General features: G+C 42.2%; 2 protein-coding genes across 3 annotated transcripts in view; one reads left to right on the top strand and one right to left on the bottom strand.

Annotated features, from left to right (window-relative positions):
* Positions 1 to 22911, top strand: part of cdh23 (cadherin-related 23) — a 153789-nt gene that overhangs the window by 99877 nt on the left and 31001 nt on the right. For both annotated transcript variants that reach the window (XM_069539107.1, XM_069539106.1), the window contains 17 exons: positions 4310 to 4374; positions 4930 to 5167; positions 6744 to 6849; positions 7406 to 7533; positions 10184 to 10256; positions 11163 to 11279; positions 11648 to 11760; positions 11986 to 12093; positions 14114 to 14303; positions 14610 to 14755; positions 14882 to 15101; positions 15583 to 15735; positions 15983 to 16096; positions 16758 to 16906; positions 21103 to 21163; positions 21470 to 21618; positions 21933 to 22068. In XM_069539107.1, the coding sequence (XP_069395208.1) occupies positions 4310 to 4374; positions 4930 to 5167; positions 6744 to 6849; positions 7406 to 7533; positions 10184 to 10256; positions 11163 to 11279; positions 11648 to 11760; positions 11986 to 12093; positions 14114 to 14303; positions 14610 to 14755; positions 14882 to 15101; positions 15583 to 15735; positions 15983 to 16096; positions 16758 to 16906; positions 21103 to 21163; positions 21470 to 21618; positions 21933 to 22068 (2266 nt within the window). The remainder of the gene's footprint in view (positions 1 to 4309; positions 4375 to 4929; positions 5168 to 6743; positions 6850 to 7405; positions 7534 to 10183; positions 10257 to 11162; positions 11280 to 11647; positions 11761 to 11985; positions 12094 to 14113; positions 14304 to 14609; positions 14756 to 14881; positions 15102 to 15582; positions 15736 to 15982; positions 16097 to 16757; positions 16907 to 21102; positions 21164 to 21469; positions 21619 to 21932; positions 22069 to 22911) is intronic.
* On the bottom strand, positions 16961 to 20036 carry LOC109632812 (uncharacterized protein C10orf105-like). Its single transcript, XM_020092281.2, has 2 exons — positions 19719 to 20036; positions 16961 to 18188 (listed from the first exon to the last, which is right to left on the bottom strand). The coding sequence occupies exon 2, from the start codon at positions 18174 to 18176 to the stop codon at positions 17679 to 17681; it is 498 nt and encodes a 165-aa protein (XP_019947840.2). The 5' UTR covers positions 18177 to 18188; positions 19719 to 20036; the 3' UTR covers positions 16961 to 17678.

Raw genomic sequence — 22911 nt, 5'->3', positions numbered from 1 at the left:
TGAATGGTGTGAAATAGAAAATAAAACGCTGAATACGGAAGTATGAATGTGTGTTAATTGGTCAATGCGACTTGTAATGCAAAGTGATAAGTGGTCGATGAAACTGAAAAAAATATGTTCCATTCATTAATGTCTAAACAGGCATCTCAGTAATTTTTGAAGACTTATTACCACTGTGGCACATGCTTTAAGTGTGCATATTATGTTTTTAGAGTCTTTCTAATTCATGTAAGCTGCTGAGTTTCAAAGTCCTCAATACAGGGAGTCCTCCTCTCCCAAAGAAAACACTGCTCCTGAAGTACTTCAGCACATTTTTTATTCTGCATCTACGTCAACTGTAACATGTAACATAAACCCACAAGTTAGTTTTGCAGAATCAATGCCGTTGCTAGTGTGGCTACTGCACTGTTTACTGTTCATGACCTCTGGGGCCTGACATTTCCAACACATGCTGAGCCAGTGACAAAAGAGTGGGCCAGCTGACCAATCAGAGCAGCTTTGGCTTTTTGGGAAGGGAGCCAAGCGTTTAAAACAGAGCCATTCAGACAGAGGGTAATAAGAGGCACTGCAGCAGTGTACTATGGGTATGAGAGAAAAATGTGTATTTTAAACATTACAGCATGTAAATCTAAATCTTCTACTAGACCCCATATGAACCCATACATGGACAAAATACAGACACTTTAAACCTACAACTAACTCTTTTCATTTCCTGATTCGAATGAAATGATTTTCCTGAGTTCTAGAACTTTGAAGTCTGTGAGGACTTGTGAGGACTTGTGTATCTCTCTGAATTTGCATTTGACTCCTATGGAGACTGTGAGACGTCCACACTGCTGATCCAAACACTCTGAAATAATGTACTGCTTAAATATGCAAATGTGTGCAGCACTTAATGTGTCTTATGAGTGACACATGATCCGCTTTTTGCATCTCAAACCTAACTGTACCGTACAATATGCAAAGTTTGTACATGAAGGGGTGCTTGAATATAACTTAGCTCTATCACACTTATACAGCATTAGTAACAATCGATCTGTGATCTTGTCATGGATACAGAAAATGTGAGAGAGTTCCACATGAGAAGAGCTGATGAAGATAACCTGACAACCATGTCTTCCTCATTTTCTCCCCCACAATGATTGTCATAAACTGGACATCTTCACTCTGGTGGTGTGTGTGCGCGTATGTTATCTGTTCCTTGTGCTTGTGACACGGGAGGTTGCCTGTGTTTGGACTGGGGGTCATCTCTATTTTGACAGCAGTCTTTGACAGCCAGTAATTGGTTTCCTTTTCCATGCCTCTCAAAGCTTCTGCAGAAAAAGCAATTTTAGGAGCCAATCAATTCAAATTCCAGCTCACTCAAGATAGAAAAGCCTGTGCAGCTTTAACCTCCCTCGCTGTCCACAAGATAGCCAGGCTGATAATCTACTCCTGCACCCTCTTCAACCCAACCCCAGCCTACCTGCACACACTCTACCCCTGTGTTTCTGTCACCCACGAGGGGAAGCACTCATTTCCGCTTTCTCTTGAAATCAATTGAGTGTGATAATAAGAGTTTACACTGTAAGTGGTTGGGGTGTGTGTTTATGAACCTGGAAAACATGTGCGTCTCTGTCCATGTGTGCGTACAAACATAGGCACCCATGCACACACTTTACTTTCCATACAAAAATATTCAGTACATGCATCCAATCATCAGACATGTGTATTAACGGGCATACAGACACATATGAATGCACCAGTACGCAGGTACACCAACATCTGTACCACACACACCCACGGTGGTGTTTGCCTGCCGGCTTCTCCATTCTGATGGAAAGAAACACATCATTTAACCAAACTGGTCAACTGAGAACTAATTTCTCTTTTGTAGTTACTGCCTGAGGTCCTCAGGGGTTGCAGAGTTTATATTGGCAATCAGCAGCTCACAGACTCTTTGTGCAGAAACTTCTTAGCAACTTAGTTTGGATTTTGATCAGAACACTAACTCTGATACCTCAGTGCTATGCTGCAGATTTTCACCACTGCACTCTGTGCCCGGTAATTATCTACAACACACTACAAAACTGCCATTATGTCTTGGTAACTTGACATTCAGAGAACAGGTAATGAACCAACAAGGCTTTGTAGAATCTTGTTCAATACCAATTTACATCATCCACAGTTCTGTTCGTTCTTTGAACTCTTTTCAGTTATTTTTGAGGGTCGCTGGATAACTGTTTTAAGAACCATTAGCATTGTTTGTTTGGCATGAAACCTATGAATCCCTGTGAATCATGTGGTGAATCATTGTCAGTGAGGCACATCCAGTTTTATTTCTGTGTCGTTTCTTAATTAAATCAGACACACACACTCTTTGTGCAACCCACTTCATCAACATTTCCATCACTGTCCAACTGTCCAACCAAAAATCTGTTCAAGCTACCATGGCGACAAGGGGCAAATGTACCCATACACTGGTGTCAAGGACCCAACCCCATGGTGTTAAGTTACTGCAAATCCCTGAACAATCACTCCCATCCATCTGCTGCCGGCTGTCTGTGTCTAAAGTTGAAAGTCTTTGGTGAGCAGTTAGAAAAGTGACTGTGCCGTACTGTCATGGTGATTGTTTGAGCAGTGAATGAAGGGAATTGGGGGGTAGGGTGGCTATCGTCTCTTTCTTTATTCCTCTCTCTGTATGTCTGTCGGTCTCTCTCCACGTCTGTCTGTTGCCGTGGTGTGAAGGGCTTGGCCATAGAGGCAGAGGCAGCATCTCCTTCCAGGCTGAGCCTGGCTCCTGTCACTGCCACGATAGCTGTCACGCTAACACCCCCACCACTATCATTGGAGCACTTATGGGCCTGTCATTCACATGGGAGGGAGGGAGGTGTCAGGGGGGAGAGTGTGTCAAGGGAGATATGTAGAGGAGAGTGAAGAGAAACAGTGGAGACTGAGGCAGAGCTCAGGATGCAGAGGGAAAGCGAGGTAAAGACAGGAAAAGATAGAGGAGGAGAGGGAGGAGGTGGGAAGTTGCAAAAAGAGTGAGGGGAAGAAGCAGTTGAGTGGCATTAAATGATGCGGTCACTGAGACACGACACATGAAAACTCAAAGGTTAATATAAGAACCAGACTAAGGTCCCAAACACCTCACAAGTATTTAGCGTCCCACTCACGGCTCATTGAGCAGGATGTGCTTCGGTGCACCTAACAACAAAGTGAAGGCCATTTGGACATTAAAAAGAAACACTGATTCACTATCCAGAACGTTGTGGTGGAGGCTGAAAATTACAGGCTTGAGCTAAACAGCATGGTGTAATTTTTAGAGGGGTGGAAAAAAAACATTGATAGCTGCAGCCGTTGTTCCATCTGTTGAGAGGAATCATAGACGCACACTAACACAGATGCACACACACATATCCATCAATGCATCTGATTGAGATGGCATATACATATATCTATATCTATATATATATAGATATAGATATATATATATATCTATATATATTCTTTAACACACGTTAATGTGCACACATACATCTACATTTAGTTACAGACAAATTCGTCAATGCATATTAACATAGTTACTCTCACAAACATCGGCTTTTTTAAATAAGTCACAGCCACATGCAAAAAAGCCCAGGCGCTACACATTCATGCACAGGCCCTCATAATAAGGTCAGTATCAGGGCATCACTGAATCACAGTGACCGGCATTGTGGTTGACAGAGCAGGCTGCCGACACGTTCAAGTTTGGCCCTTCAACTGACTGCAGAGCCACTGAAGTGAAACTCTATTACAACAGCCTCTCCAGGCGCGATCCATCAGCCCTGGCACAACACCCTGTGTGTACGCATCAGTGCATGTGTGCACATGCATGTGTTTAAAATGACAAATTGTGTTAATGTGGCTTTTTATAATGTACAAGATTCCTGTAAGTGTTGTTCTTTATGTGGCATTTCTCCGACACCCTTTTTATCTGCAATACATATGTCAGCAGTTGTTGCGGTTTTTAAGGCTGCGGTGGGTCATGTGGGTGAAGAAAATGTATCAGTTCTCCCATCAGATTGAATCCAGTTAACACCTGAGAGAGTGAAGTGTGGCTCGCTTGTCTTCAAATGAAGTCATACAGTCACACACAGCTGTTAGAGTGAGACATTTTTGAAATGGAGCGAAACCCAGTCATGACAGAATATTTGATGCAGCCATTTGGGTGCATCATGTCAGTAAATACAGTGTTGTGAACCACACAGGCATGTGCACACATACACAAAGGCTCACAAAGGATGTAAAGATGAGATTTGAAAGTTAACTCTTTTTCCCTGCACAGGCTACAGACGGAGATGCAGGCACATTTGGGAATGTGCGTTACTACTTCAGTGATGAGCCAGACCAGTAAGATCAAGTCACACACTCATACTCAAACAGTCAACAGAAACATACAACCACATTAATTTTTCATTTATATTGCCTCTTATATTGCCTCATGAACGATTGCTGCGATGTTTGAGCCACACAGCCCCGCCGGAGACAGCTGAGCTGCAACGATATCTGGCACCTTTCCTCACGTCTGCTCTCTTCAAGCCACAAATATACACTATCTTCACTGTATCAATTTGTGTTGCTTCCCAGTTATTTGTACATTTTTATTTGGTTTATTTTGTCATTTGACAATAACATTGTTGCAATATTATCATTACGTTTTTATTTAATTTTTTTTATGACAATATATAAACCTACACTGTTGTAATTAGGAGCTTTTCGCTTTATAATAACAGAAACTATTAAGTAGAATAACAGTCATTATGTGATGAATTGTAATAAACATTTTATTAAGCCTGTAGGAGGCCATAAATTATTCAGTACATCTCATTACCAGATAAAATAATAAAACATTCACAAACACCTCCCAACCACAGACATTTTATCCAATGTTACTTTTTTTTCCAGGTTTTCATTAGATGATGAGACGGGCTGGGTCACTCTGCGGGCCAGTCTGGACTACGAGCTGATGCGGCGTTTCACCCTAACCGTGCTGGCGAGAGACGGCGGCGGCGAGGAGACCACAGGGAGGATCCGTGTGAATGTGTTGGACGTCAATGACAATGCTCCGCTCTTCCAGAAGGAGGCATATGTGGGCTCGCTGAGAGAGAACGAGCAGGCTGTACAGCCGGTGGCACGAGTCAGGGTGAGACGTGATTAAAAAACATATGGTTATAGATGTAGAGTAAATTATTCCTTATATTGAACACTTGTGTTCATGACAGTATGTTCACATATAGTTTATCCTTATAAAGACCATTTCTGCAGATGATCTGCACCTGATTACAATTGATTACAATACCACCAGTCATCAAACTCACTAGCGTTTGATTTTGCTGCATCACTCTTCCATCTTTCCTCTGATTGACTATGGAGTTACTGTGTGTGTGTGTGCGCACTGTATCCAAGAAGAACAGGTCGCCCTGGTGTGTTGGCCATCACTCACTGCCACACAAAAGCCAAAGGTACACAGGCACAGTGGTAACTAATGGCTCAGCATTTCCGCAGATTGCGCCCTGGAGAGAAAGACTATTACGTCCCTTGTGGCGGGGGTTGCAGCGGTGGCTTACCCTGCCCCAGTGCACCGTGGTGCCTGGTGTTCACGTTGAGGGAGTTGAGCTGATGACTGGGCTCAACGCTTGGCTCACTGTGTTTGATTAGTCTGAGCTAACCTTAAACGCTGCTGATATTAATACGCTGCCCGAGAGGAGCTGGGGGAAGGCAGTCGCCCAATTCTGTGTGTCAGCAATATGCCCTGGAACCTCTCACACGCACACACGCTGCTCTGGAAAACAGGCAGTATAGAGGAGGAAAGAGAAAAAGGCTGAAATATATGGGAGAGGGTGTGTTGAGAGACAAAGCAAGGAGTTTTTCAGCACTTTACTTCTTTCTTTTTCCAAACAATGCCTGCGAGGTTTGTGCCTCCTACCACCGTGCTTAAGCTCTCCCACTAAACCTTTTTTCATTTTCTCTACACTTCTTATTCCATTACTTCCTTTGCCACTCGTCTATTTGATTTACTTCCCCCAACTCGTCTTACCTCTGAGTGGTAAATGACAGTCTAATATGAAACTATTTGTTGAAATGTAATATTTCTTTATCACACCGGACTGTCTGGAGAGAAAAACACAGCTTAATAGGTTGTGAGGAGGAAAGGTATCGCCTACTCAACATTTTGGCATTTACTCAAAGAGTAGATATATGCGTGTAATGGCGAGATATAATTGAGTGTTTTGACAACCTGTCCAGCCTCTAATGTTGCCGGTGAGGCCCAGTAGACCCTCCTCACAGCCGGAGGACTCATTTTTAAGTTCCTGCCAACTCGAGAATAATGAGGGGGCGTCGTCATTGTTGTTGATGTTGTTGTGGATTAGCCCTGCGAAGTATGGTTTCATCTGTCCTCTGCCTGCTTGGCTTGTCATGGCTCAGTTGGTGTTCATCCAGTATTGACGCCTGCGTCACTTATATCCAGCATCAGCTTTAATCTATCCAATAATATGTCATCACTGACTGCCAGCTCCTCTGCTGCACTTATACACAGAAACACACATGCACTCATGCTGCAGAATCATACACACATATAAATATTAGCACTGCCGGCTGAGGCATCTTTTGTCTTGTCTCACACACTCCAAACTTTCTCTATGTGTGGACCGTCACAGAGCCACATGTTAAAGGCACTCCCATCCTCTACTCTCCCACCCCTGTTTGCTCACCTACAGGCTACAGATGAGGATTCTCCTCCCAACAACTTCCTGACATACACCATCACTTCAGCATCGGCCTTCCTCGAGTACTTCAGCATTACCATGGTGGAGGGCTACGCAGGTACACTCACCTCCAGGAGCATAAAGCCACAATATTTGATTTGGTTGAGAATTAGACACATTTTAAGTTGTAGATTAGTTTCTGTCTATGCTTGTATACTTTTGGTTCTTGACCCACAACTTCAATAATCTTTGATGTTGCTGTCACATCACAAATAATAAATTTTGCATTTGCAGACCAGCCAAGTGCAGAACAAATGTCATGTAAAACGACAACTGGGTTGTAGCTGAAGAATAGTAAAACCCATTTTCAGTGACTAATTTTAATGTACACATTTACTAATTTATCTGCACATTTGCAGATGTATACATGCAGATTTCTCTACACATGTACAAAACTCAATAAACTTACAAATCCCATTACACATTTACAGACACGTTTACAAATCTGTTCATGCCCAGGCAGATTGTGAATGCACATTTGCAGATTCCTGTAATCATTCACAAGTCTTTCCACAGCTTTCCACACACACACACACATTCAAGTAATATTGGTGAAATATTTCAAACATACAAAAGCTCAACTTTCTGTGTCCGTCCCCCCCTCCTTCCACCAGTGATCAGTGTGACCAGGCCTCTGGACTATGAACAGGTTCCCAAAGGGATGATCTACTTGACAGTGATGGCCAAAGACGGAGGAAACCTAGCCCTCAACAGCACTGTCCCTGTAACAGTGGAGGTGATAGTAAGTACAACACTCTCTCATGCTTTATGATCTCGAGATGAATCCTTCACTAAGACTCACAGGCACTGCTTAGAAGAAATACAATGTAAAATGTTAAATATGTTATGAATAAATGTGAATTCATCTTTAATTAATAGAATGTAAATCTGGGAACCTATTAGCATCCAGCAGAGTGGTAAGAGACAGCACGCAACTTCATCCCTCAGACTCTGATAAATATGGTTATATGGCAGCTATGGCTCAGGAGGTCAGGTCTGTATTTATATTTGTATTGCTAATACTGTTATTAAGGCTGCTAAATGTGTATACATTTCTTAGTAGCTTTCCTGTGTGTATTGCCTCAGTTAAAATCCTTTGACTCTTTCCAATTATGTAACATCATTTGTTTATTTTGGGTTCCAGAAAGGTGCTTAAATAGTTAAAAACATGTTTTTCCTCTTTGCTGAAAATCCTTTTAATTCACTCTTTATAAATATATATATATATCGTCAAGCTTGGATTTTTTTTTTCAGGAGGTATTTAATGACTCTCTCGGTGCTGTGGCAGACACACCCTGTGACAAAATCCTTGCAGTCTCCCCACGTTCAAAGGCACAATCTCCAAACCTTTACAGGAATCTTTTCATTTCAGTTCCCCTCAGATGTGACTCAGAGAAAGTTTGAGGCTCGAGACACAGGAAGAGGAAATTTTGGAGCCGTTTGTAAATACACACTAAGTTGTTTTTATTTATCTAAATGTGGATTTATATCACAGATTTCAGCCAGATCACAGTGGATTTGTTCACGTCTTTCACATATTGGGTTTTAGTATTTCCTCATTGTCTGAATCAAACAGCATTGTTTGCATTTTTATCACAGACTGGGCAGCTATCTGGGCTTCCACTTGCGTTTGCCAGTCTTATCTCTAAATGTCTTATTTTTAGGCAGTGGAAAAAGTCACAATCATCTACACACTCACAGATGGTTTAATATCTTAAAGACTTGCTCAAGGTTGTGGGTCCTATTTTTACAAGTTATTGCTGCTGTTTCTGTTGCAACTTGATTACATTGTTTTTTCTTTTTTTCTTTTTAATGCCCAATCTCTCTTTTCTCATGGTGACCATCCTATGATGTCATGCACATAGTCTAATTTGTTTCTCACATAATAACTAGGCCCTGACTTCATCACCTCCTATGATTACCATGAAATAATGGGGAGTGATGAGCAAATATATTTAACCCCCCTGTCAGAGCCTATAGGTGGATGCTGGGGGTGGTGGAGGGACTGAATCGACAGGCAGCGATACAGACGCAGGGCAGCAGAGGCATTAACAAGCGAAGGGAGAGATGTGAAATATTTTGGTTGACTGCCTAAGCATCGCCCCATTAATATGCAATCCTGTACATGTATCATACCTATCGCTATTAGTAATAACATATACCACTATTATGTATCACTGCTTTTGCAACCCCCATCAGTCTCATTTAGGGAACACATTAGAAAAAAATACACCTTGCACACTCTTGTATAATCTTTTTGAAATGTATTGTAAATACACTAGAAGTTGGATCATTAGATTCTGTAAAATATATCTTTTTTTTTGTTGCATGGAGCAAAACTTACACTGCAAACGGCAAAGGTCTTTATGGAATCCATTTCAATCCTTTGTAATGTAAATGTGGTGAACCTACACAATCTATACTGCTAACGACAGTCTGTATAACAGACTACAAGGTTTAGGCATAATTTTTTCATGACTTTGTCCGTTTTTCTTCTGTTGTAAATAGTAAACATGAATGTTGATGTTGCAAAGATACTATAAACACAGTATAATGAGCAAGAAGAGCTCATAGACAGGAGTCATAGACATACTTCTGCTCATTTCCCCCGATAGACATCCATTATACATGTAAGTTTCTAGCCATAAAAGAAGAAATGACAAAGTAGAATAGATGAATCCGGCTGGAGCAGTCTTTGATATGCAGGGACAATAAGCACATCTGTACACATCCTACATGAGGGAGAAATACTGTGTAAAACAACCAAGAGATCTATACTTGCGAAAACCAACAGGGAGACATGTGCACAATTCTGAATTCCCCTCTTTGTGTCTGCATCCCTCTCTCTGTCCTCCAGTGTCGTGACTCACACCACAGGGGTTTATCAGGCGCTGGCAGCATCACACACACACAATGCTTTGCAGCAGCGTAACACAGAGCCCAGACAGATAATGGTACCAGTGACTGTTGTTTAAGTGTTAACATTTCTCAGCAGCTCACACAGTAGGGAGCCTCTCTGCGAATAGCCACACAACTGGATGTGTTGGTGTGAAATGGAGTCTAATTCAATGAGTGGGAGGTTGTGAGAAACATAAATGCTCTGGTGAAGTCTGTGTAACATTGGATGAGGTTCTATGTGGTGGCCATTCATTCCTGTCACATTACAGGTCTTGAGGTAATCTGCTGTTTAAATCGACTGACTGGTTATCATCTAAAAAGATACTGCTACTGCTGTTTTAATTCAAAACGGTCTGTGCTCCTCTCTGTCTTTAATAATTTCAGTGCGAATGTGTGATGGCAGTTTCAAAACCCTTTTTTAGTTCCGGAAATTGCATGTTTACATTGTTTAGATTATTGTTTTGAGCTGTTGTTGATAATTACACCTCCCCCAGGATGAAAACGACAACCCACCGGAGTTCAGCAGGCCGTCCTACATCGTCAAAATCCCAGAGAACATTATTGCTGGTGAGTCATTTAGGGTTACACTTCAGTTTCTGGAATACATTTTCTGCTCTGCACAACCAGCAGCGCACTTAAACACTCCAAACAGCTCAAAGATTGTGAGTAGCACATATACTCTCCTCTTACCTGAATTGCCTTACTATTAGCATATTCAACAAAAAGCTCTGCTTTCTTGGGGGTATATTTTTTTAATATTTTATTTAATTTGCTTCCTCTGGCCTCTACTGTCTTATTTGTTTTGATTTTGCATAAATGCTCAGCTAGAATGCAGCATGTTGACTATTCAAGGCAAATTCACTCACTTCTATACTCATTCTTATGCATGCATTCAGAGGACTCTTTTATCCCAGATAATAGATTAGTTTCCATTTGCTTGAGGAAATAGAGATATTTGACCGCCCCTTTTTCTCTGTGAGCTCCAGCAGACAGATGTTGGGCACTTTTTGTGTCTCAGTCCCGATTTGAAGGAGCACATAGCTGAGCGGCTCAGGCCAGGGCTTAGGTTTCGAGGACTATGGCTAAAGTGCTTGGCCGAGCTCGACTGAGCCGAGGGCCTAAGGCTTGGGCTCCCACGCTGAGCCCAGGGCTAGCCCCGCAGCTCTGGCTAGCTTTCCATCCCCTGTCCTGCCCGGGTATTGATCAGGCCTGTGCCAAGTATGGGCTGTGCCAAACAAGCTGATAATCCACTAATCCATAAACCCACTCACTGCCAGGCCATCAGTAGTTGTGGATGGGGGCGGCAAAGAAATTAGCTCTGTGAATGCCATTTCAGTCTGTCTCTCTCCCCTCTTTATGAGACTTCATATATTTTCCTTGTGACTCTGTCTCTCAGTTCAGTTTTTTTCTCTCTCTCTGTAAGTTGTCTTTCTTTCTGGCTCACTCCCTTCACCCCCCCTCCCCGGTCCACAGGGGCAACGGTGCTGCTTGTGAATGCTACTGATTTGGACGCCTCGCGGGAGTTTGGCCAGGCCTCACTCATCTACTCCCTGGAGGGCTCCTCTCAGTTTCGTCTCAACTCGCGCTCAGGTGTGTGTGTGCAAGTGTGGGTATTTTCTGATTTTTTTAGATTGAAAATGTGAGATTCCATTTCACTTTACTACGAATTGAAATCATTTTCATCAGACTGTTAAGCATCTCTGTTAATTTAGATATATATCTGTATTGTCTTTTCCTTTTTTGCTTGTATGCAAGTTATATTTGGGTTTTGCACAAACTGGGATCTCTACCACTGTCTGAAAACTAAAAAGAGCTGTTAGTAAATCTGACTTTATCTATTCTGACTTTAAACTCAACTCATTCTGACATGAGCAGCTGCTTTGTAATGACATCTGTCACTTGGATGCTCTGGTTGTTGCCTGTTTTTAATTGTTGATCTGATTCCATGTGTGTTTCAGGGGAGATCACCACCACAGCCCTGCTGGACCGAGAACTGAAGTCAGAGTACATCCTGATAGTCAGAGCTGTGGATGGAGGGGTGGGCCCTCAGCAGAAAACTGGCATCGCCACGGTAACAACTTTGTAGCTGTCATTCATCTGATGGAACACACAGCTCACAGAACACATTAGTTTGCTCTCTATTGTTTAACCAGAATCCTTTTGGGTATAATTACATTCTGTTGTACATATATCTTCACTGCTTACAAAACTATGATGGTCCAAAGTGTTTTGCATAACTGATTTTAAGAAGTAATTTCCCATTTTCCTTTATTTCCCTCACTCCTATTGTGTTTAGGTGAACATCACCATCCTGGACATCAATGACAATGCGCCCATGTGGATGGACGAGCCATACAATGCCAATGTAGTGGAGATGAGCCCAATAAACACAGACGTTATCTCTGTGAGTGCACCCCACACAATTCAGTGAACTTTACCTGGTTGATTTGCCGCAGTTAATTAAATGGTAATGTGAACAACACAAATGAACACATCAATCCATCCATTAGCTGTGGCGCTTATCCTCTAAGGGTCGCGGGGAGGCTGGAGCTAATCCCAGCTGACATTGAGCGAAAGACAGGGGTCGTCAGTCTATCACAGGGCCATAAATGAATATGCCAGAATAATAATTTGTTACTTAATTTGAGTATGATGGGTGGTGTTTGAAATGATTGCCTATAGTTTTTAACCTGATTTGATGCAAAGAGAACCTGATTATTTTTAGTGGTGGTTTATCTGTTTTGATTGATTTTAGTCTGTGGCTTGATTTGATTCCTCTTTGCAAACTTGATTCAGGCAAAAGGTGTGGTTTTAATAAAAATACCTTGTTTCAGGGCAGAGTGATCAAAGAGTCATAAGCTTCACTGTCAGACTGTACATGAAATGACATGGTGAAGGGTGTGTCTTGAGGCATAGTCCTCCATTATTATTGAAAAATTAGTTATAACTGTGTAAGTAATCACAAAGCTCTAATATTACCCCCAACTTCTCTCATTGCTGGTGTCTTTGGCAGTGTGTTGTTGTTAATTAAGCCTTGATTGTCCATTAATTAAAGAGGCGTCAGTGAGTGTAATTAAGGGACTCCGATTGCTAATTAAAATGTAGCCTGCAGTCATATGAATCGCAAATTATTCAGCTGCTAGGCAGAGAAGGAATCGAGACCCCATCTTGAAGAGTGAGCAAGTAGAATGGAGAAATGGTGAGGAAAGAAACAAGAGCTACACGCATTGAGTTGCTAAAATGTTGCTACATTTGCCACTTAATCCTGTTCTCTTGTATCTATTCTAAAGTTCATTCATGGTGCAACCAGCGATGTGATGCACATGGTATGTGACTCCATGGACTCAGTGGCCAGACACTGTTGCCCCTACGACCATTTTTCAATAAATTGGACCACCCAGGCTTACAGTCCTGTAATTGGCCCCAATGTAGTCCTGGCCCAGCCTGTGTTTCCATGGTGACAAGAGGCCACCTGCTGAGTCCTCCTGGAGGTGTCCAGTGAGCCGATGAATTTGGTAGCTGTGCCCAGTGCAAGGATCTGCCCACTCAAATCTCAGAGCAGTCCACCATCGCTGCTGCAGTCTACAACCTACACACACAAATAGACACACACACATACACACACACACACACACACACAGACAGACAGACAGTGACTCCTCTAATACCTAATTTTAAAATCATATTCTTTTTTCTACCAATCTGAAGCTACAATTCAAATGACTAGTCTAATGCACTGTCTCACCTGCTTTTAATGTGCTCCGCTCAGGTCAGAATTGATCAGTCTAACTGGCCTCTGCGAGACATTCCACCACATCTTATATCACCATTGTCTGTGCTGTTGCTAATCAATGGTCCTCTGGGATGCCTGCCTACTATGTCCCCTTAATAATTAAATACCTGCAAAACCTTTGTTCCTCTAATGACCAATTAACCAGTTTCCAACATTTTTAGTCAGGGCACTGAATAATTGATCATCTCTTTAGAAATCAGCCAGTGTTTTAGTCGGGCTTGCGGCTTCACGCATTTATCACCCATTGCCACTGTGTGTCAGATAAGAGACGTTACCATTTTTCTTTCAGCTGACTGATGTGTTAAAGCAGTTGGAACAGGCTGCATATGTGAAGATGCTCTGGGTCCTTTCACTGCTATTACCCCTTATTATTACAAATGCTGTTATTCTCTTTCCTTCCCATATTAATTTCTTCATCATTTCCCCCCTTTCTCTTTTCTGGTTTAAATCCTTCCTGTCCCCGGATCTTTTAAGTCCTCCTTGTTAATTCACTTTTATTAAGCCATACACTGTAACCTCAGGATTTTTATACTCTATATTGAGCTATGGATGAGCAAGTTTCTCTCTTGTTGGGAGGAATTCATGCCAAAGAAAATATTGAGAACGGTCTTTCCTAACTCTTCCCCTCCAGGTGTTGGCAGTGGACCCTGACAATGGAGGAAATGGGACAGTGGTGTACAGTATCAGTCCTGAAAACCCCTTCTACACCATCCAAAGCAGCACAGGGAAGATTCGCACCAGTGGGGTAACCCTGGACAGAGAAAGCTCCAACCCCAAGGATGCAGCACTCATGAGAACAATCATCATCTCAGCTGTCGACCGTGAGTAGTGTGGATATTTGTAATGGTATGTCCATGTCTGTTTTCACCTCTTTTTGCTTTTTATTGTGTGAATTTGTCTCAGTCATGAAACTCTTTAACAATCTGTAAGCAAGCTCAAATTGCATAACATCATTCTCAGTAGAGAGCTTTCAATTCTCTGCGATTAGCCTCTTTCTCCAAGCCTCATTCCTCAAGTTTTATGTTGACCATGAAACTTTTTACGGTGGCTAATAAACTCCGTTGTGTGTGTGCGTGTGTTTGTGCCTGCGTGTTTTACTTTACATGTCCCTCTAACGCCCTCTTTAGGAGGTACGCCTTCACTACGTGCAACAGCAAGCACCACAGTGTTCGTCAACCTGCTGGATCTTAATGACAATGACCCAACCTTCCTCAACCTGCCGTTTGTGGCTGAAGTGCCAGAGGGACTGTCCATTGGCTCCTCAGTTTTTAGGGTGAAACATAAGACTACATATGATGGCATTTAAAACCCAGCATGATTAAAAATAGCTTGTTTATGTTTCCCCATCCAGTGTCAGAGGAGCACTGAAAGATTGTCATCTGTGATGTTGCTCCTCTAGATCCAAGTAGAGGATCCGGATGAGGATAAAAATGGTTTGATTACAATGGCGTTACAAATGGGTATGCCTCGCCTCGACTTCGCCCTGAACACCACCACTGGCATCCTCACCTCCACGGCAGTCCTAGATCGTGAGCAGATTGGACAGTACCATTTGAGGATTATCGCCTATGATGCTGGAAAGTTCCCACGCACGTCCACCTCAACCCTTACTATCACAGGTGAGAGTCTGTGGCTCATGATGATGAGAAGCTGGCTTTGATTTCCCTTAACTCTCACTGAAATTATCCCACATGTGAAACTGCTGAGCCACAGTGTGATTGGATTCTGAGTGACACAAGGGTTTACTTCAATATGGCAGATAGTTAACCACTGACACATCCCAAGATTCTGCAGAGAAGGATGCTACCACCTGCTGGTAAAACATGAAAAGTCCTAAATGGTTTGACCCGTGTGAAGTAGTAGTAATAATAGTAGTTATAGTAAACAAGGACTGGAAAGACTGAATAATGTTCACTTTCTCACGTCGCTTAACTTCACAGGGAAGTGAGAGGTCAGTCAGAGCAGGTTGAGCACTAATATCACAAAGCTGCTTGTTTTGTCTTTCTACTCTGCACCACCCTGCTGCCTTATTTGTCCTCATGTACATCTATTTGTGTGTCCTCATGTCTCTCTGTGTGTCTGTCGGCGTACGTACGTCAGTTCTGGATGTAAATGATGAGACACCCACCTTCAGCCCTCGCGTGTACAATGTTTCCCTGAAGGAGAGTGTCCCTAGAGACCACATTGTAGCACGCCTCAGCTGCACTGACAACGACGCTGGCCTCAACGCCGAGCTTAGCTACTTCATCACAGGTCAGAGGTCACAGTGGGAGGTGTTATATGTGTTTGTGGACTACAGTGTTGTACAGTTTTGGGGACTATGTGCACGTTTGGTTCCTTTGTCTATCCATCCACCATTGTGTAAATTTGTAGTAGGTGAGCTGCTCTTGAATGCATGTTTCTTTTATTATTATTGCTGCACTGTGTGTATATGAGAGTGTATGATTTAATAATAGGCTGTATTTTCATTTGGAAATATGTTTGTGTTTTATATTTTTAGATGGTAATCAGGACGGTAAATTCAGCGTGGGCTTCAGAGACGGAGTTGTTCGGACAGTAGTTGGCCTGGACAGAGAGACCCAGGCAGAATACACTCTGGTTGTAGAAGCTATAGGTGTGTCATGAATTCATGTTTTGAAAATGACAATACCCCAGTCCTCTTTTATTATCCTCATTTTTACATAGTCTTTGGTTGTATTTATTGTTGAACTTGTATTCTTCTCAAAGCTGCTCCCTTCTACTTATGTATGAAAATGATGAAAAAAATGATGCCTGCACATCACCATTGATTTCCGACTGTTGCTCAACTGCTTTTGTTCCTCTTATAAAAGAAAGAACAAAAACTGAGGTTTTCCTGTTTTGGAAACCATTGAGTCAGAGTGGCTTATCTGCTAAAGAGGTCAGAGACACAAGCAAGGGGAAACGAGTCTGAGATAATAGAATCCTGTGCAAAAGAGCAGATTTACATATATTGTCCTAATTCACAAGCAGCTAAAAATGAAGGTTTGATAAGCCAACTAGTTCCAGTCTCACTTTTTTGCAACATGCTATTTTAGGTTTCTGCTCAATCAATGGATCGCTTTATGTAACATTGCGTTTCCATTTCTATATGTGTTGTAATAATATACCGCAGAATGTTATCCTTTTAGCCTGTGGTACAGCCATAAAATGAAAGCCGTGTCTATTTTGTGTTTCTTGGCATCAACCCTACAATTGGCATTAACCTGAATGATTGTAACCTATGTGTTTGTGAATGTGTCTGTTCCTGCACACAGACAACGGCCCAGCGGGCAGTAGGAGGACAGGCACGGCCACTGTATTTGTCGAGGTGCAGGACGTCAACGACAACAGACCCATCTTCCTCCAAAACAGTTATGAGACCAGCATATTGGAGAGTGTGCCCATAGGAACCAGCGTCCTTCAGGTGGAAAACACACATAATGCTAAACACACCAGAAACATGATGCACATTCACCAGTCACACTAAAAGTCACTTTATTTATTAACATAACAATCACTAAACACAGAGAAAGTCTCTGTTTGGCTCACAAACATGTTTTGAAAATTACATGAAATCACACTATGAAATAATTCATAGTTTGTCTTTATTTGCATGAATTACTAGGTTGATGGGGTTCACAGCATCAGAACTATTAGCAGTGATGCAGAGGAACAATGCTTGTCCACAGAATTTGAACATGTTTGGTGAAAATTAAAAGCTATTTTAGAAAAGATAATAAAGCTGAGCTGCTGTCATTTGAGGCTTGTGTTGGGCCCACTGTGTCTGTTAAAGTGCTGTTATACTCGTTGGAAAAACTTGGATGCAATCTAATCAGACCGAATCTAATCGAGGGTAGATTTGATGAAGCATCAAATCCTTACTGCCAGAATTGTATTCGAATTGAGTCATGGGATTAATTCATATCCAGTGGATACACTCCAGAAGTGTGGTGGAAAAAAACATGTATGCTCAACACTGTTACCTGCTGCTATATTGAAGGCAAAGTGTTCAGTCTCAAAAAACATGTAAACCTGTCAGACTGTCTTTTTGATTGGCTTATGATCTAGCACTTACTTTGTAGCAAACCTCATCCACCTGGAATTCAAATTAATACAATCTTCTCATTTACTCTTCATCCACATTCATCCAAATACAGTGTGTCAAATTTTTGGAAGCAGCCAGTCAACTCTCAGTCTCAGATTTCAGTGACATAGTCAAATAGACATGGCATAGTGAGGTGAGGCTCCTTGCTGGCTTCTGACTGTGGCGTCTCTCCTGTTGGTGACTGTGACACATTTATAATCTCCCGCTCATGTGGTCTGCGGTGTGGCGGCCGTCGGAAAGACAGGTTGTACGAACGCCGATACGAGCCCAGTCTCTTCCACACTTTGAGCTGGGGCTCACTCGATCGGCTTTGTCCACGGGTCAAGCTCTCTCCTGGGCCACAGCTCGCATCCGAGTCCCCGTCCTGTTCAGAGGACCGGCATACAGCCAGGAAGGCGGCGAACCCGGCCAGCAACAGAGATAAGCCCAGCACCACCATGATGGTGAATTCTGGGTCATGGATGTGTGAAGAGTAGGATGGAGGCTGTGAGACGGTGGAGAAGAGGGTGGTGTTTGTCAGGCTGGACAGAGTGATGTTTTCTGTGTTGGAGGTAAGGGTGAAGTTGGAACCTGACTCAGTAGTGTTCATGTTGTCTTGGACCTGAAAGGAAAAAGAAATTAGATTGGAGGTATATTTTAGAATGACCTGAGGGTATATGTGTGTATTTGTTTGTTTCCTCAATCTGTGTGTGTGTGTGTGTGTGTGTGTGTGTGTGTGTGTGTGTGTGTGTGTCTGTGTGTCTGTGTGCGTGTGTATGTGTGTGTCAAAGTGCCACAGCAGTTCTCTTGATATACCATGTTTTACCTTAGTAGCCAAACCAAGCTGAGTAGGTTTATTAAGTTGCTTATTTTCGCTTTATTGGGATCACACCTTGACAAGCTTACAATCCATGCATACACACACACACAACAGACACACATGCAAATTTGCACAGAAGTGCCTGTATGCACATGCAGATGTGGCGAGTGTTTGGCATTTGCGGCAATTATGTAGCTATTAAATCAAGGACCAGAAAACAGTCAATGCTTGACAGGCTTTCTTCAATGTAAAACAAATTGGGTTTATTAAAATGCCCCTTGTAAAATGCAAGGCGCCCACCTCTTCTACCCCAGTCTCCAATTATCCCCCCTCATTCTGTGTGCCCCCATCTTTGGTATAGTAACATTTGTAAATGTCAATGTCCCTAATTCAGCGCAGACAAAGCATGGCTTATCGGTTTAAGGGAAGCACAGTGGGACGTGAAATTATTTTTAAGACCAAATGCCAGGAAAGCTGTGAAAAGGCCACTGGAGCAGGATGGCTCGTTAGAGAGTCAGTTCATTAGTCAGCGCCTCCAAGTACATACACTGCACGCACACATACCCACACATCTATTCAAACACAAACTTTCTTCCTCACCCACACATATTGTGGGCTGCACTGCACATATAGGTGATTATGCACGCTGCTCTCAAACTTGGCAGCTTAGCTGTAAGGTACTCTCCCTCTCTATCACCCCACATTGTTGCTCCTCCAGATCTGACTGCTCAGCTAGTTTTGAAACAATAAAGTCTTTCCTTAACTTCTGTGTCTAACTTATTCACATTTGCAAAGTTTCACCAGTTTTACACTCACAAGTTCTGCAATAATGTCTTAGGAGAACAAGTAACTGCTTATTAGATTTATTTGCCTTTTATTGCCTCTTGTCTCTGATATATGGTATTTTTCACTATATATTATTTGTATTATCTACATGGTGGAAGAAACAACAATTTTGAAATGGAATTACAGTTCACAGATGTCAGCGTCTTTTTCACCGATGCTCCAAATAAATCATACTCAACCAAATGCATATAACAGCCTCAACACGCTCCCTTAGACAATGTGCTGTTACTCAAGCACATGTCAAGTAGCTCAGTGTCAAAATGTGAATTTTAGGAGTTGCAGTCCAAAGGAAACTTCACAACAGATATGAAATACACATTGTAAGAGACATTCATTTGATGGTTAGCAATGTTTTTGCCTTTTTGTTTACCTTTAAAATGCTGTACTATTAACATCTACCTTTAAAAAGCTATACTATTAACTTTTTTTTTATCATATTTAAACTTTTTGTACTCTGGAAGAAATGCCCAAAAAGTATATACTCACAGTCACACCCACACTTTAGAGACTCTTTAAAACAGCAACTTGTTTCGTCCCAGTAACTGAGGTCAGACCTGTTTCTTGGCTCCACACACTTGTTTTCCCCCCTAAAAGTGCTGCTTTCCCAGAGACAGTGGGGGAAATGCTGGGGAGGAAGACGGGAACAAGGAGGCTAAGGGGGTAAAGTTTGGGTAACAGCTTCATGGTTGAAATATCTCACTATTGTTTTAATCCCAGGGAGCCAAAGACAATAGTGTATTTTCTGAGCCAAGCAGAGGTTTATCCCTCCGTGTTTCCACTCCATATTCTTACACTTACAACATCTGACTCTGCAATGTATTCTTAAACTTTATACACCCCCTTTTATGGCCTAAGTGGTGCAGTCCGCTGTGTAATACCCTATTCATCACTCTCCAATCTGAACCCCCAGCGTCTTTTTTTCGCCCGTCTTCCCCTCCCCTCTCCTCCTCTTTCTCCTCTCCTCTCCACATCTCTTTATAAAGCTAATGAGACTGAAGTTGGGCCTCTCTTCATAGAGGGAGTGAGAGAGAGCAAAGGAGGACACACAGGGCAAAGTGAGAGAGAGAGAGAGAGACTGTGAGTGGCTGTGACTGTGTGTGTTTGTGTGTACTTGAGTGCGCATACATGTGCTTAATTTTTCCTGTCTGTCTCTGCGTGCAATTGAATATGCACTTTGTAGGCATCTCCACAGGTTTTGACACATCTGCAGTGGAGTGGGTAGAGTCACCCTCATCCAGTGCCAGTGGCTCTGTGCCTCTGTGGATTCAGAAGTCAGTCTTATGACATGGCCCATTCACCAGCAGCCCAGCATGCTCCATTCTTTATCTGTGTACGCTGCGGAGCCGTGCTGTCTGGGCTGGGTTTGGATTTTTTGGCTGCTTCTGGCTATTTCCCTGTGAGAGAGCAAGCAAATTTCTCACTGCCAAACCATGATGGGGTTGTTGTGGCAACAAGACACTGGGCACCAGTGAATGTGTGGTGAATAGGGAAGTCTACTGAGTTGTCCATCTGTTTATAGAAACCACTGAATCAAAAACATCGTAAGAAATGTGCTCTCTGTCATGTTAGTGTTTAGGAAAAACACTTGAGTTAAACACAGAACATCCACACACTCACTGGAAACAAAATCAAACTGCTCAAATCTCTCTTCATGTTATTGGCTCTTGCATATTTTGCCATCATAAGAGTTATAACTCTGCAATTGTACCAGTTGTAAATAGAGAATAAGGACATTGCTGTTTCCCTGTATGGAGCCAGATGGTTTGTGTTTGTAAGTCATATGTAAGTCATCTTCCAAACACAAACCATTTTGTTGTTTTTGGTGTCACATATCTAAGTGCATAGTTTCTGCTTGTGTGTGTTTTTACAGGTTCAAGCTACAGATGCAGACCAGGGGGAGAACGGTCGAGTTCTGTACAGGGTCCTCACTGGTAAGGGCTACCGTCATTGAATATGATCCTCTTTTGTCCAATTATTTCACTTGTTTCCAAAGCAATTTCTCTGTCTTGGAGCAAAAAGATTAGATGTTCTCACAGTGAAAATACCAGTAATGACTTGTTCTTTAAACAAAGGAATGTGCACTAACATCAACTAGATTTATCTCACCCAACTGGTAGCTGTCGAGACTAGATTCAATTGTTAAATGTTTATTTTTTACAAAAGTCACTATGCTGTCCTTCTCTGTCATTGTCTTTCTGTGTGTGTTTATATCTTCTCTTATTTGTGATGCTGTGCAGGCAACAGCAACAAGCTGTTCAGCATCAACAGACAGACTGGGCTGGTGACAAGAGGCCTCAGGGCTCTGGACAGAGAAACCAGCAGCTCCCATGTGTTGGAAGTGGAGGCCTACAACAGTGACGAGGGCAGCATGAGGAGCTCCGTGAGGGTGAGCAGACAAATGGACACATTTTGTGGAAATACTATAATTTGCCCATCCTGCAATTCTCACTCGCTGTGTTTCACATTGTATGTAGAAGGAATTTGTATTGTACAAACAGCTGACGTGTTCATTTGGTAGATGTGGATTCCAGAGGAACCAGCCCCTCAAGTGGGAAGCAGATTTAGATCATATGACTCATGTCTATAGTCTGATTTCTTGATGAGTGGTTAAAAATTACCAAACCCTTTCCCAAAGACTCTTTTCATCCTCAAAGATAATATGTATAGTTGATTTATGGCTAAAAATATTACCCCCTACAGGTGATCATATATGTGGATGATGCCAACGATGAGGTGCCAGTGTTCACCCAACAACAATACAACCGTCTGGGTCTTAGGGAGACAGCTGGCATCGGCACCTCTGTGATTGTGGTGCGCGCCACAGACCCTGACAGTGGTGAGTTTTATCTCAAAGTTAGGGAGCAGGGAGAGGGGAGTTTGATGGTAGTTGTTGTTTTTGACTCTTCAGTGTCACTTCAGGTTAATCTTCATGACATTAACACAGAGAACTGAGCTAACTGAGGTTTAAACATCTGCTCACCTCTGCTCTGCGGGCACCAGTCAGTTGTGTGCAGGTCATCGACCTCAACACAAGTGGGCACCACTGCTAAGGGACATATCACAGACCTGAGCTGTTTATACCCTGTAACACAACAGTGACACACAAAAACATCTTTCATTTAAATCGTCAACTTCTGCTCCACTTCCTCTATTCAAACTTCCTCTATTCACTTCCTCTGTTGTAAAGTGTTTTTCAGATGCCTGGTACTATGACATACATTTCCCAAAGCAGCTGTCTAGAAACTGAAATAAACACATAACATAAACATGCCACCAAGGAGTCGACAGCAGTGCTAAATAGAACACAGAATCAGAGAAGCGTATATATAGTTTCAATGTAAAAATGTAATGATGTTAAAGATTCTCTATTAACTATTTGAAACAAATTGAAACAAATCACTTGCAGCATGAAACATCAAGACAGTACCTATAGAACTAATTGGTGCAACAATATAGGACAACCAACACATTTTATTCTGTGTTGATTTGACAAGAAACCTTCGACACAGCTATACAGCACCAAACATATTCACCTTCTGACACAAAACACAAAAATGTTCATCTAGTGTAAAGTGGTGCAACATATCAGTTGTTGTTAATAATGTTAAACAAATGAACAATGATATAATATATGTATATATCTAATAATATGGCATTTAGAAGTTAAGTTTCACATTTT

The sequence above is a fragment of the Paralichthys olivaceus genome, chromosome 14, assembly GCF_024713975.1.
Source record: "Paralichthys olivaceus isolate ysfri-2021 chromosome 14, ASM2471397v2, whole genome shotgun sequence".
Lineage (NCBI taxonomy): Eukaryota > Metazoa > Chordata > Actinopteri > Pleuronectiformes > Paralichthyidae > Paralichthys > Paralichthys olivaceus.
This window is presented reverse-complemented; position numbering and strand designations above follow the sequence as displayed.